Source organism: Mytilus edulis, chromosome 1 (assembly GCF_963676685.1).
Source record: "Mytilus edulis chromosome 1, xbMytEdul2.2, whole genome shotgun sequence".
Lineage (NCBI taxonomy): Eukaryota > Metazoa > Mollusca > Bivalvia > Mytilida > Mytilidae > Mytilus > Mytilus edulis.
Window position 1 is genome coordinate 91,663,294 of NC_092344.1, and position 16,294 is coordinate 91,679,587.

The 16,294-nt window shown below is 32.4% G+C and overlaps 1 protein-coding gene across 1 annotated transcript; it reads right to left on the minus strand.

Moving 5' to 3' along the window:
* Positions 1-1,129: 1,129 nt before the first annotated feature.
* On the minus strand, positions 1,130-14,879 carry LOC139494771 (phospholipid phosphatase 1-like). Its single transcript, XM_071282969.1, has 6 exons — positions 14,204-14,879; positions 7,109-7,260; positions 5,635-5,852; positions 5,026-5,146; positions 3,151-3,327; positions 1,130-1,939 (listed from the first exon to the last, which is right to left on the minus strand). Exons 1-6 carry the CDS (start codon positions 14,310-14,312, stop codon positions 1,733-1,735), a joined length of 984 nt encoding a protein of 327 aa, XP_071139070.1. The 5' UTR covers positions 14,313-14,879; the 3' UTR covers positions 1,130-1,732.
* Positions 14,880-16,294: the final 1,415 nt, after the last annotated feature.

The window sequence follows — 16,294 nt, forward strand, 5'->3', positions numbered from 1 at the left end:
AAAACTATTCAAATCAATCAGATTGACAAAATAGTAATGTTAATGAAATCTAGTTGAAAAGGAATATTTTACATTAAATACATTTTGCAAATTTTACGTCTGACAAAATTTGAATTGACGGACATGAATTGGATTTATTTGAAAGGTAATATAGCTATAAATTGTGCACGAATACTGATTGCAAAATTTATACATAAACTTCTCAAAACAAAAAGGGAAAATTCTTGAGTTTCTCTTTCAGATATATTGATGATGTTCTGCTTCATTGGTCCTTAAATTTCATATATTCAATTGAACTTGAGATTAAATGTAATGTCGAAAGTAGACGGTCTGGTTCATGTTTATCACATTTGGCGACCCTCAACCAGAATCAATGACAAATGTAATGATTTCAACTTTACTGTTGTCAATTTCCAAATTCTCAGCAGTAACTGTAATATAATCCTACCCTCGTTTACAAATCTTTTTTAAAACGTTACGCTCGTAAATGTTCACCATACACGGAATTTATTAACATGGGTGTACTCTGAACACAAAAATTTCTCAACAGAGTTATGAGGAAGGACGATATCGACTGAAATCGGCATTTCATATGTTTCACGATCACCATCCCGAATTGGTTAACCGATACGATGTGTAGGTGTTTCAACTCGCCTGCGACATATTTTCCTTATCTTAGATGATGAGATTTTAGTAATGTGGTCAAATCTGTTATTTTTCTGATTTGATCCTCATTCCGTTTGTGACATTTTGAGTGTAGATCTGCATGTGGATGCTAAATGTAAATATAGAAACACTTCTCTGTCGACGCACCGGTCTCTTTCCTTTAAAGTTCATGTCAGTTCCTCGGTTTTCGATTTTCGGTGGTTGTTTTTTTATTTACCTTGATATGACTCTTCTTAATCAATGTATGAAAGTTGGACATAGCTTTACTACTGTTTCCTTAATATAACTTTGGATTTTCCATCTTACTCAGTATAAGTTATAAATATTCATAATAATGTTGAAAGACTCATAGTAGATGGTGTGATATAATCTGTACTTATAGTTAACCCTTAAGTTGTGCATATATTACGTGGGAGAAGTTTTAAAATTGGAAAACAATTACGTAATAACTAAAAGAAATATGTAAAATACATAATACATACATTCAATGTCTTTCTTTATTTAAAAATCAATGTAACAAGTAACATAAATATTATGAAATATTATAACAACTTTGTATTTACAAATCTGTCAATTCTTTTAGACAATTGTTACACAAATGTAACACATGCGCTCTGTAGCAGCACATGCTAGCGTTCGAAATACTATGATGTGTTATTCTTCTTCATAGACGGATTAATCTTTTGATTCTTATTTTGTGTCTTCTTTGGAGTCATTGAAAAATATGGTTGTATCTTCATGTGTTCCGCTTGTGTTATTTGTTTCTCTAGTTCATATATGTAACTTTTACAGCATTTCGTCCTATTAGTTTCTAATCACAAACAAACGTGTCATCGATGATACATGGATGCGTTGTTTCACCAATAGAGTCTGTGTTGTGTTTTTTTTTTAAACAGCACATTTCATAGGACAATATTTAGTCCCAGAAAGAAATTCCTTTAACGGAAATTAAGTTTCATATTTGGATCTTTTCTTGAATAACAATAGGATCTCCATCGGTCAATTCAAATATATGAGTATTGTCTATTCGTTACATGACTAAAAACCCTATTTCACATTACGTTAATCAGACATTACTCAAATTAGATTCCTTTCCATCACGACCAATGAAGTAATGGTTCATCTCTGTGGTTGATGACGATGAACATGTTTGACTTAACAGCGGCGTCGGAGTAGAAATCTCCCCTTTTCGATGATGTTGCTTTCGCATTAAAAATGGAATTTTTAAATGAAGTGTACGTGAACGTAAAGCTTTCTCTCCAAGGACCTTAAACTGAAATAAACCAAAAATACATTTAAAATACATTTTGTTCAAGAAAAAAGAAGAGCTAAAGCTGTCTTTTTGCAATTTCGACAGTATACATGAGACGCTGGCCTCTTGTCAGGAGCCTCTGGTCTTGGCTAGTCTTGTATGATTTTTAATTTCAGGTTCTTGTGTATAATTCGTAGTTTAGTATGACGTCCATTATCACTGAACTACTATACATATTTGTTTAGGGGCCAGCTGAAGGACGCCTCCGGGTGCGGTTGTTTCTCGCTACATTGCAAACCCATTTATGGCCTTCGGCTGTTGTCTGCTCTATGGTTGGGTTGTTGTCGCTTTGATACATTCCCCATTTCGATTCTCAATTTTATGGATTGCTTATTTTATTCTTTGTTTTTAAAAGTTTTCGAAAACAAGCCACAATACCACAGACACAGCCAACTTATCAAATGATTTAAAAACCAAAATAAATGATTATTTTTCTGGCTTTTCATTCGAATAGTAAAAGCTATTCCAAGTTTAAGTCTGTTTTGGGGTGAATACAAGTTTGAACTCAATTTGATATTGAAAATCCAATACTCCTACCCTAGATACTCAACCATTTATTGATTAAACTGTTGATTAGTTCAAGTACTAGTATCCTAACAGAGCACACTTATCCTTTAAGTGAGACAAGAATTTGTAAACCTATCCCGAGTTCACCTTTATATATACCCTTTACATATAAATGAGGGAAAAGTTAGAATATAGAGAAATGTCGAAGTAGAATGAATTAGTGTTGTAAAGGCGATTGCCTAAAAGGCACGAACAACATTTGATTTTTTTCGAATCTTTAGGAGTTAATTTTATATTCAAAATCAATGAAAATCTCTTTAAATCAATCATGATTGCTGTAAAATGACGTGTATTAAAGAGTTGGGTTGGGTTACGTTTGTTAACATTAAGTTAGAGAAGGATATAATAGGGTTGGGTTGGGTTGGGTTGTGTTGGTGAAATATTTGTCTTTTATTTATTTATTTTTTTGCCTTTTTGTTTTGGTTATCTAGCTCTTCAACTGTTTCGGTTCTTATGCATCCTTGAATTTCAAATATTAGGCTTTGAGCGTTCATAATTAAGAAAAATCAAGAGGAGCGCTTCGGACGCATGCAATTTATACCTTGTTGTTTTCATATTTAAAGATGAACTTGAACAGTTTTGGAATGACATAAACTAAATATTACCATATAAAATCCAATTACAGCACCTAAAACGCAACCAGCTACAATATCTGACACGTGATGTCGGTTGTCATACAGGCGTGTAACAGCACACATTAAAGCCAACAAAACCATAGCTGTCTGTGTGAAACATTTTGCAACGGCAGAACATCGAAGGGTAACCTGTTTTTCCATATATAACTAAAAACAAACAAAAATTAGAACTGATAAATTATTTATATCGACACGTTTCCATTCATTAGTATCATATCAGATACGGTCAAATAAATTTGGATTCGTTTAAGTTACACTCAACTTGTTCATATAGAGTGAAATTGAGATGAAAACTAATCTTTAAAAAAACAATTTTCAAAAAGTAACTTCATTTTGATGTTTCCTTTCATTCTATTATATACAAAGTGACTTTATATAATTAAATTCTTTTTTTACTCGTTGATTAGTTTAAACCTTGCATATCTGGTTTATCAAGACTAGAAGGTAGAGGTTATTTCCTCAATTAACCTCGCATAGAACAAAGTATATGCAACCACTACCTACACATACATAATCAGGAATGTGTGATTAGATTTTCAATTTAAAATCTTTGTACTTTCAAGTACCGGGTATTTTCTTAACACACATGTTAATTATATCTACCAGATGGACAGTTTTAACATCGAATGAATTCTTAATCACGTAGTTTCAAAATTGAATTCATTTTACGTGGGTGATTGAAGCACAATATCAGCAACAGAATAAGCATATGATTCTCATTTCCGTATGAGCGGCACATGGTGTTTAATTATTTGTTTTAATCAATAAAATTGAGAATGGAAATAGGGAATGTGTCAAAGAGACAACAACGTTAAAAATCAAATATGCGGAAAATCAAAACCAAAATAAGCCGTAGCACAATAAAAAAAAAAAAGAAAGAAAGGACAAAGGTACATTTCCGAGAGAGTTGCAACCTTGGTTGATAACAATTACAGTGTTCTAAATCTGAAATCCCCAGAAAGAGTTATATTGTGATCATTCCTGTTTGTTATGCCTACAAGATGGGAGAATATACCAAGTAAGCCAACATATAAGTCAAAGAAAAACAGAAAAAACTATATGCAAATGAAAACAATCGAAAAATTAGCAGTTGCGCAGAAAACTAGTATAGAGATTAAGCAATACGATTCCCACCGAATACCGGCTAACTCTTGTTCTCCCGAAGGGTTAGAAGTTATTGTTCCACAAGGGGTACCCGTGGTAGTGCTCATGGGAAGTAAAGTATTAGGTGATCAGACGCATTCAGTGACGTCTCAATCTAGGAGTATGAGGGATATGTAGAAACCGTTGGTTTATCAGCTTCCTTGTAACCAGCAATACTCAATCAAAGAAACTAAAGTCCTAGCTGGAATATCGTATAACAGGGAGATATATTCTCCACATGCTGTTGGGATTTAGCTTTACAAAAATGATTTTTTTCATAATTTAAAGGGAAACTTGTCACTTAATTTTTTTACTGATCAGTTTGAATGTTCTTTTGGTACCTTTTGCCTGTTTTAAAATCCTCTATCGTGTCGTAGAGCTTAGTTCTCAAACAATCCTCATTACACATCAATTTTGTTTGGTAGGCGGAGATATGAAGCAGACTTTGCTGTATTTGTGGCATCCAATATTTCAATTTCAACAGGATAGTTACGATCAACATAAATTGAATAAGCGAAATTTGTATAAGAATGCAGGGGATGTGTTTCTATTTTGACAATGTAGTATGTAAATCTGAGGTGTCTACATGGATACTTACCGCTTAAGTTTTTCTTCTTATTGGAGAAGACGATACTAAGTGGAAAAACTTGTGTCTAATCCATTTGTCATTTTTGAACAATAAATTATGTTTAAACTACTTACCGCCGTGAAAATAGCACTGTACATAGCAAATCCAGCGTGTCCAGATGGAAAGGACAATCTGCTCTCTCTGTCCAGTTTATCACTAATGTTAGCATTTGTACAGTTATAATCCGTTATATATCTGTAAATGAAAAATATAACTTTTTACAGGATTCTCTATTATAAATTCTAAACTTCAAATTTAAACAAATATTCATTTCATTAAACATGTCAAAGGATTTGGTAAACGGAAACTTATTCATAAACTGATTTCAATAATACACTTTTAATCAGGTTGCTTAGATTAGCATGGAACATATGAAGAAGATTTTTTTTATTTTCTTGAATATAAATCAAATTTCTTTTTTCAGCCTTGTAATTTTAAATGAATTACATTTCGTTAAACAGATTTAATTGTATGTGTATAAAATTATGAAATTCAAGTTATAGTGTAGGGAAACTGATTCATAAACTGATTTAAAAAAAACTTTTAATTAGGTTGCTTAGCATGGAAAATATGGGGGAAAAAAATTTACTTGATTATATTCAATTTCTCTATTCTTCTAATGCATTACATTTCGTTATGAAGATCTCATTATATGTTAATAAAATTATGAAACTCAAAGTTACCCTTTAGTGCAATCAATCTTTGAAAAATCTGGCTTACAAACATCGAAAAAATGTGGCCGTAAGCGTCCAATAGCTGGTTTGGCTCCCTGAATTATCAGTTCTATAATAGTAAACCCAAATGCATAGGCACATGAGATCTTCAGAAATACAACCAGGTATTTGTTCACGTGGTCGGTCTTTCTAGTTACCCGGTATCTCTCAGATTCATTAAGCATAAACTGAAAGAAAAATTAAAAAGAAAAATCACAAAAATACCGAACACCGAGGAAAATTCAAATCGGATATTCCCTTATCAAATGGTAAAACACATAAAACGACATCCTGACTTCGTAGGGGCATTTTTTTTATGTAGAAAATGGTGGATTAAACCTGGTTTTATAGCTAGCTAAACTTCTTACTTGTATGATAATCACTAACTAAAATAGAGGAAAACTGAGAGAAATAAAGATTGACAAATTTGAATTACATATTTCCAATCTTCAACCACAAGTAATTGGATTTCATTGTTTAAATTATGTCACTGCATGAAATGGAGGAAGTGTCTAGTTTCAGAAAAATAAGATAAAACCTAGTATCTAAAATACGTTTGGTAATAATTCAAAGATAATGTTATATGAATAAACTCAAGTATGATATTATAATTTATTGCAGATATAAATCAAACTATTTTTAGCTTAGACTTGTGTCACCCTAATTAGTCGTGTGCTTACTTTTACTTACTGAATACGAATTCTTTCACCTTTTTCGGGTTCATTCATTTTAACCAATTTTCTTTTCAGTTCAAGTAACAATGACAGAAATTAGTTTGTGGTTCATTAATGGATAAATAAACAAAACAAATTACAACTGCCAGAGCGGATATAGTAATTTGAAAAATGACCTTAATATCTAATCTACTATATAATTTTATAGTTTATTATAGGTCATTATACTTGAACGCGTATACATACTGAAGTCGTTCATTTGGATCGAGTGGTACATAGGATTGTAAAATGAAACTTGCACGCTGAGTTATTCAAAACAACATTAGATATTTAGGTGTACTATTTCTTTTCTGTTTCCGAATATGGGCTTAATCATTTCAACCTTCTTTTGAACGAATAGTCTACGAAAAAATACTATATCAACACTAGTCAGGAAAAAAATGAGATGTTTTTTTACAAAACCCGAGAACTGCACGAGGATACAACCTCATATCTATAACAGGAAAATGCTATATACCTACCTATCTCAGATAACGGTTTCCTTGTTTGTTTTCAGGAATTAAATGATTTGAAATGTTACCCTTTTTCTATTTCGTTTCCAATGTACATATCGATATCAAATCTCAGCTCTTAAAAATGATAATATGCAAAGCAGAAATAGAGTTCTATGTTAATGAAAAATTGCGAATAAAATTTCAAAAATGATGTAACTTCTTGCTTGGTTTGTAGACCAGAATGGACGTTTTGAAAAGTATGTTATTGAAACTTACGACAACAAATGGTAAAGCGAACCCAATAAGCAGTAGTAAATCGTCCGATATGGTGTTTTCTTTGTAGGGGTAACGTAAACTGTCATCGTCACAGAAAAAACCTCGTCTGTATGGTACACTGTTTTTATACAAATATAATACTGGAACACCAACTGAAAGAAAAAAATGGGTGTTAATTTCACAACAGGAAGGCTTAGAATAACTTAAAAGTCAAACAAAGTACACATTAAAACGACCTCTAATTACAGTTTAGAAAGACAAACTGTTATTGTAGCTTTTGAAGGACGACGAACTGTCACTACAATCTTAATTTTTTTGACCACTAAAATAGTCATACCCTTGTCATACGTACGTAGAATTTAAAGTGAATGCATAGCTAAACTCTTCATCATCCTACGGCTTTCTAACCATATTATATTGCCTTGAGAAAGTAACCTCTTAAAACACTTGAATTATAGTATAGTATATACTCGTGACATCATTTCAATAGAATCATCAATATCGGATCTGTACTAATCGAATTTGATAAGTTTATCTCAAGAACCCCAGTATAATCTACTATTCTGAATATTTGCATATCATGGCTAAAACTTAAACCCTAATTATCCAAAGGCTATATATAACATTTCCCTTACTCAGAATGAAGAAAAATCTACTTGTCGCTACAAAACCAATTTGTGAAACCTCAAATATTTGATACATCGGCAATAAAAATGCATAAAAAATGATATACTTTAATTTGATGTACATAACATATTATATAGTGATACATCTTTTAGTGTCATACTTCCACTGAAATTTACCCCTATATGTCCTATTAACATTTGCATGACTAAATTATATAATAACCAACTTCTATCACTTTTTTTTCTCCAGACCAGCAAGTTTTCGGTATCAGCTGGTAAAGTGCGTTTAGCTTGCGTTCGGTAATTACGAGCATTCATTGATATAAACTACTTTGATAGTGTTTACCTTGTTCTTGTGTATTTTGTCCATTAGAGTTGAATGCTTTTTGTACTGACTGTTTGTAAGGTTTTGGTATGTAACTTTTGTTATAATACTGATTGAAAATAAAAGGTTGCTGATTGCTACAGCACTTTATAGTTGTAATTGTTCTTGTGTCTACTCTACACCAGGAGCTTTGTAAGTTAGTGACTGTCTTTATGTAAAGCTCTGTTTTCCATTAGAGAATTGTGTATTGCTGGCGGTTTTTTTTTAAATTCCACTGTTTTAATCTCAATTTTCTAGATTCGACGCCACTAAGAACTGAATTAACTAAAACAGCACTAATTTTCAGCTTTCTTAATGGTGAAGATCTCTATTTAAGGTGTTTTCTTGTCATTGGGTTGCAAACTTATTGGTTTTTGTTTAAATTGACATGAATTTTCCTTATAATTGTTTACCTCGCTCAGATTGTATCATAATTTGTATAAAATATTTAATGTTTTGTTGGTTGCATAATAGAAGAATATGGTTGGTAGATTATCACGTATGTACCAAACACACTTTTATCAGAAATAACCTACCGTACGGTGACCTATAGTTGGTAATTTCTGTGTCATTTTGGTCTCTTGTGGACGGTTGTCTCATTGGCAATCATACCACATCTTCTTTTTGATATAAACAACTTCCAGTCTTTATAAAACATCCATCCTCCGTCTTGGGCGAGTTTGATATTGGATATGTTCCTTATGTCATAACTACAATCCACTTCCCTTTTCACCACGAATGTGACCTACCAAATTAGACTATTCACCTGGTTTGTCAATCTAATTAAAAACCGATCTCTCATCGCTCCTGTTTCTGATATGTCGCGTGGGAGATCTAACGAAACCCGCTTTGAGGTCACATGTGAGTGACCTCGTAGGTGTGTCTTTTTCGACCAATGAAATTGAGTCTTCCACGATCTTGGAAGTTTAACGTAAGGCAAAGGGATGTAACTCATTTTATTTACGACGAAATCGTCAGTCAAAATAATTCATAAACTTTTTTGATTGGCTTATTAATAGGTCGTCAACTCATTTGCATATCTTTATAAATTCATAACTTTTAGTTCACTCACATGTGACCTCAAAGCCGGTTTCGTTAGATCTCCCACGCGACATATCAGAAACAGGAGCGATGAGAGATCGGTTTTTAATTAGATTGCTGGTTTGTATTTCCATGAGAAACACGACGGTAGCCACATGTGGAGCAGGATCTGCTTACCCACCCGGAGCACCTGAGATCACCCAAAGTTATTGGTGTGGTTCTGTTGCTAAGTCTTTGGTTTTCTATGTTGTGTCTTTTGTACCATTGTTTGTCTGTTTGTCTTTTTATTTTTCATTATGGCGTTGTCAGTTATTTTTTTATTTATGATTTTGACTGTCCCTCTTGTATCTTTCGACCCTCTTTGGTGAATCAGTGGATCATTTATAACATTGAAATTGACATAAGTGTATATACAACTATAAAGTTGACACCTTTAATGCACATAAATACGCAAACTATTTATTTGACCTTATGTGTGACAATTCACTGGTTTATGGGGAGATTAATATCCTCCTTATTCTTATCAAATTATGTCAATGTAATCCGAACTATGGACAATAATATCGGTACTTCAAAATATCATCAGTTTGTTTACCGGAAGAAATGCTCTTCAATGTCGGATATTGTTTGACAATTGGAGAGATTGTGTGGTAGATAGTATGTTTTTCCAAACATATTTGCATCATTATTATTATTTAACTATCCCATTGAATAATCGTCATTAACCTAATTCTTTCTCAATAAATCATTGTATGACGAGGCTTCCTTAGAAAGTCTTTTTCGTTTACTCCGAACAAACATAAATAATTAACCTTCACTTTGCATTTTCAATAAATTTTCTGTAAATATCAATTGAAATCTTTTTCAAAAACTTATTTTAAAAAATACGTAATAGTTAGTTATAGCAAAGACCACATTGAGATAGACTATTATGAAGTTGTGACTATATAATTTTATGAAGTGGCTCACCGCTCAAAAAAAAAAACACTTTCATTTCCTCCAACAACAGTAAAAAAACTGAATGAACTGTCACTAAATGCATCTTCAAGAACTGTTCAGCTAGTAAAAGTGACTTGAAAGCAAATATTAAGTTGCAATATAGTAACAGAAAACACCAAATTCAAATTAGATTATTCAAGAAGATTCTCAATTCTATATACTATGTCGGACAGTGATTAATAGCTGCAATAGCCACGTACTTCTTTAAGTACTATGTTATATTCCTAGACGGAGAAAGTAGTGAGAACGGCTACCATTTTTTATATAACGATTGAAAAGGGGGGACAACATCTGTTCATGGAAAGATTTAACAAATAAACATATGGAAACAAAACATTTTCGATGCAAGCTACAACAGCTGCATTAAAAAAACTACTGACGTTGATCCTCTGTTATGATCTTTTAGTGGACGGCCACGTCCACTTGTATTTGTAGTATTTGTATTTTTATCCATCTGATGAGTTACGCCGTTTTCAACTGATTTTTATAGTTCGTTCTTAAATTTTACTGTTTATACCACTGTCCCAGGTTAAGGGGGGGGGGGGGGGGGGGTTAGGATCTCGCTAACATGTTTAACCCCGCAACATTCTGTATGTTTGTACCTGTTCCAAGGCAGGAGCCTGTAATTCAGTGGTTGTCGTTTGTTTATGTGTTACATATTTGTTTTTCGTTCCTTTTTTTTTTTAACATAAATTAGGCCGTTAGTTTTCTCGTTTGAATTGTTTCACATTGTCATTTCGGGGCCTATTATAGCCGACTATGCGGTATGGGCTTTGCTCATTGTTGAAGACCGTACGGTGACCTATAGTTGTTAATTTCTGTGTCATTTGGTCTCTTGTGGAGAGTTGTCTCTGACATTGGCAACCATACCACATCTTCTTTTTTATAATTATTATCAATACTCAAGTTGTTAAAAATAAAAATAATAAAATGACCAGTATGCGATATGTGTTTTTCGTACATTGTTTTGTCATAAATGAGGCAGTTAGTATCCTCGTTGGTATTATTTTACATTTTTCATTTTGAGGCCTTTTAAAACCGACTATACGTTATGGTTTTTCTCATTTTTGAAGGTCGTGCAGTTGCCTATAATTGCTGACATTTATTTCATCTGAACTCTAGTGGATAGTTGTCTAATTGGCAATCATGCCACACCTCCTGATCTTCATATCAAAATGACAACAGGCATACTAGTACCCGGATTTTTACTTGAGACATGTTGAGAAGGGTCAATATTTATAAGCAATATATAAAATATAGCTCCTTCAAATATGTGTTTACTATTAACAACCGGTAGTCTGTAAGGGTCTTGACAAATACATATAGAATATACTAAGTGATGACTTGATCATGAACTTCGATGATACATAAATGTAAGGAGAGACGGGCAATTTCCCCTGTATCAATGTGACAGGATGAGTAATAAATACAAATGAAATTCAGAGTTTAACAGCCTCGTTTATGTATTTTAAGCTTCTAAAAAGCATAATATTGAACTATTCAGCATGTAAACAAATAAATGCCTTAAAATGGCTTTAACGGAAAGAGTTTCCTTAAAGAACCATCACGGAACAAACTGTCAGATGTTATAGTGTTTATTTCGTATGGTGGGTGCCATTTGTATCTCTTACTTTAATTAATGCATATTTGATAGATTTTGGTATTTTTTCGTATTTATCTTAAGAAAGAACAAGAAGGACATTCAAAACCATAACCAATTCTGTTTCAATATTATATCTTAGTATGTCATGTCTTTAAAAAATAATGAATTCGTTTTGAATCCGGTTGCACTTCGATGCAAAGTTTTATAATTTTCGGAAGTATTCTAATTTCACAGTATTATATCAAAGTTGTCTTCAAAGGCAATTTATAGTTCTGAAGATATATAAGTTATAACGAATGCATCTAGTTTGTAGAAATATCTTTAAGTATTAAAAATGAATACGTTATATTCAAATTACAGAAATTGTCACTGTCCTTTTCATATAAAGATTGAAACGAATACAGGAGAATTTTGCCATCCCTTTTTATTTAAGAAACCGTGTGTGTGGATCAACATTATGTATTTTTTTCATTGATGAACCTTGTTTACAGGAAGGAACATATTTTTTTTATTATTCAATTGTTTTCATAAGTTGATTCTTCCTGATTAGAAAACAAACTTTCTAATATAAAAATACATGAAAACAAAAATATGTATCCATAGAACACCATACCCCGCTCGAATTAAAGAAAAATCTACGTTCAGCGATCATTTTTTATTTCTTTTCAAAACACTCAGTTATTGTGCATATTTATATTGAATAGTTAAATTAATAATGAAAACACGTACTAGATTTTAAGTTGATGCGACCACAAAATAACTACATAAAATTAAAACTCAATCATACCTCAAACCAAAACTTTAACTCAATAGATTTCCATGTTCAGTGAACATTGAAATCCGTGGTAAATTCCTAATTTGGCATGTACTCGTATATTTACTGGGACTATTTTACAAGTCTCAGATATTTAATAGTTAGTGAACAAACCGCAAGACAGTAAAATCCTTTTAAAAATGTGACGTCCACTCAAGGCTTGTGGGATGTAAAAATACGCAGCCACGTCCGATCGGAATTGTAACGTTTTAATATGCATTGCGTAGATGGAGTTTTACTCTCGTTATACGTTAATTTACCCTGTAAAAAAACCTTTGAGTGGTCCATTTGTGACTCATGTCATCGCAATTATTGTATTCTTACCCAACATACCTTTAACTTCCAGTGGAAATACAAATTTCCCGTCCTTAATCCCGGTCGACCGCTTCTTGCAGAACCTACCTTTTTATATAAATTGTTAATTTGTTCTCGTCCTGAACATAATGAACATTTGTACTAAGTCACAAGAAGATGTGACCACAAACCATTTTAAATCAAAACATTAACCTGCCTTAAACCTAAACTTCAATCTGATTCAAGACGAACAGACGGACACTCATACCGGCAAACGAAATGCCCCACTACTATAATAGGCGGAACTTGAAAATATCCAATTACTAAAAAAGAGCAGCACTTGAATATATAGAAAAAAGGAACTTTTAAACATTATTTGTTGACAACCATGTGTTCTGTCTACGATGTTGCAAATAATTTCAAATGTCGCTGAAAAGCTTCGCTTTACTTGGTCCGGTTGTGCTGGGTATTGACGAAGTGAAAGCTTGTTCTTTCAAATCCTGTCCCCTTTTCACTACAGGGGCCTGTGTTGAATATGTATGTAAACTTGGAGAATTCGTTTTTGTGTGTAAATGATATAGTTCGATCGGGTTTTTGATGTAAAAAGACGGGGTGGGGGATGTGTTAGTATATATGTAGCTCTCATGGAAGAATAGGTGTAAAACCTTACTTAGAAAGTAAAACTAAATAAGATAGGCAGCACATGCACATGACGATCAGTTATTTTAACCTAGTGTCTAATCTTTTTTGTTGTTGCAAGTAATACTAAGGAAAGCGTTCCACAAGATCGTTTTTTATTTCATTTTTACTTTTTTTAAAGGCCAGTTTTATAAAATTAACAGGCTATTAAACGAGAAAAACTTACAATGCTCTATAAATAGTAAACAAATTAAAGTTTTCTTATCTTTATATCACTCATGTGAATTTTTAATAACTAAATCAAATTCAAGTTATTTGAAATATCAACACCACGGTGGTATACTGTAGACATTCTTTATTGTATAACAATAGTTTATAATCTATAAAGTATATAGTTCTCTTAGTACATAACCGTTATAGTGTTTTATCTATACTGTATTTACCCTACACATAGTTTTGATACCACTTTATCTATTATGTCGTAGGGATTATATGACATATAGTTCATGACCAAAATTTAAATGTACAATCTCTTTTTTGTTTTAATGGATATTCCCAACGTGTATTGCAAGTAAATGTATATGTATTAATTTGTCTTTTAAGATAAAAATTAAATGAACGTACAGTAAAACCTTATTTGTCCCATCTATGTTTTTAATTGCCAAAAAGTTTGTTTCAAATTATTTAAATAAAGGAAGTAAGTTATATTTCTTACCAATTATCCATATGCTTACATCCACAAAGAATCTAGCAAATATTCTCCTTAATCCAACACAGTTTGGACAGCACCAACACGTAGTATCACCTCTATCTATATGTGACATTTTCAGACGATATATACATGTGTTTGACAGAGCGTACAAAACAATTATAAATCGACATAAGTACAACAGTCACATTTTACCATAATATATATATGCACGCCTACTAAATCTTGATTGATCTGTGAGAACTATCCATTAGTGAATTGTTGTTAAGTATAGTACTATATTGTACGTGTTCAATCGGTACAATTATTTTCAGGTAATATTGATATCAATATTATTGATACTAAAAATCAAACTTCCTTGTTACGTATAAAAAAAAGTCAAAATAAACCAAAACGATTCCTTTGGCGCAGATTAATACTTTTGACATATTTGGCATGCAAGAGACAATACATTTGAATTTGAGAAGAAAATAAGCAATGTCGTAGGATAGGACAATAATTTAAATACTAAAAAGTTACATGTTATACAAGGACAACAATTTCATGTATTGCATGTCATCGATGAATAATTTTATATTAATTGGATCCTATATAAAATAAGACCTAAAAAGGTTTTAATATCTGAAATTTCGTTTGATTCATACTTCAGTTAAAGCTTAAGTTTCTACAACTCGTATGGCTACTTCGCACGTGAAGCCCCAGTCACACTGTCACGTTTCGACAGCTAGGTTTTAGTACTTTTAGAAATGCATACCTACCAACTGTCACTATTTGCGGGGGATTTCCCCATGGAGGCTCCAAAAATGAAATTTTGAAAGAGCAATTTTGTTCACAATTTTAAACAAAACAATTAATTTTACAATGACATTAGGCTTATAAAAGTATCATATGAAGAAGCCAAAAAACAACATTAAAACGTATATGAAGGCCTCCTTGAAGGTTTTCTCAGGACTATGACAGCCATCTTGCATGCAAAACCCCCATGGGCATTTTGAAAAGTTGGCAGGTATGGAAATGCTACGTTTCGTAACGGTCCGTACGTTTTACTAGGTTTAGCCACTTTTTGATACGTTCTTCTACGTTTTGTAAGGTTCTTCAATAAATAAACAGGACCCGTTATACTAAGTTTTGATACGTTTCATTGCGTATAAACTACGTTTTAGTACGTTTCAGTGCGTATTATACAAGTGATCAGTACGTTTCTAATTCGGTTCACTACGATTGAAGTACGTTTTCGCAGGCTCACGTGTCACTACAATGTACGCTGTGATCATGCACAGACCTATGAAGCGGCGTCATTATTTAATAAAATTCAGAAAAGATAGAGATGCAGAGGGAGCAAAGTAACTCCAGAAAATCAACAGAGTTCAACACTTTATTAATATGAATACATCTGTAATTTCAATTAGATTATTTGGTTCCTTTTTGATGGTCTAAAAATTGAAAGCAATATTTCTGTTGTTTTTTTATTCAGATAACATTTTTGTTGAGTGGATACATTAATCGGGAAACATTCAAAGCCTTAATGGAAACCTTGTCAATGCTTTCCCTTTTATGTTAAGGTGGTACCCACACCTTCACTAAATTAATTTGGCTCGTTTAATTTTCATAAAATTTTGACAAAGTATTTACTTTGACCCTTTGACAAAAATATATAAAAAATCAAAAAATTAAACCAACCATTTTATCAGAAAAATTACACTGGTTATATAGCAGTTTGACAAACACTCATTCTTAATATTGCCTTCACAACGCAACGTAATTAAAACGTTTAGCTGATTTTACAGAGTTATCTCCCTGTAGTGTTAGGTACCACCTTAATTGCTCTTTTGAAATGTTTTATGTTGCACATTGTCTAAATTCCAATTTTCTTCCTACCGGCATTTGATTTATATTTTTTATTGTGTTTTAAATAAGACCGTATTGATGAGGACATGGCGTAGAGGAAGGGGTCGGGAAAGGGGGAATGGTAGAGGCCAAAAAGTTGGTCCGTCGCCAGATAACTTCAACTTGAGTTCCAATTGGAAATAGTTTACCACCTGAAATAACCGATCTGAGACGTTATGAAGCCTTAACTAGTATTTTAAGGACTTTTCA

What these genes read in the sequence shown, in the direction of transcription:
- LOC139494771 (XM_071282969.1), bottom strand. Translation starts at nt 14,312, where the DNA reads ATGTCACATATAGATAGAGGTGATACTACGTGTTGGTGCTGTCCAAAC. An exon ending in TGTAAGCATATGGATAATTG is followed by an intron (nt 7,261 to 14,203) that starts GTAAGAAATATA and finishes TTTTTCTTTCAG; the next exon opens with TTGGTGTTCCAGTATTATAT. An exon ending in ACAGTGCTATTTTCACGGCG is followed by an intron (nt 3,328 to 5,025) that starts GTAAGTAGTTTA and finishes GTTTGTTTTTAG; the next exon opens with TTATATATGGAAAAACAGGT.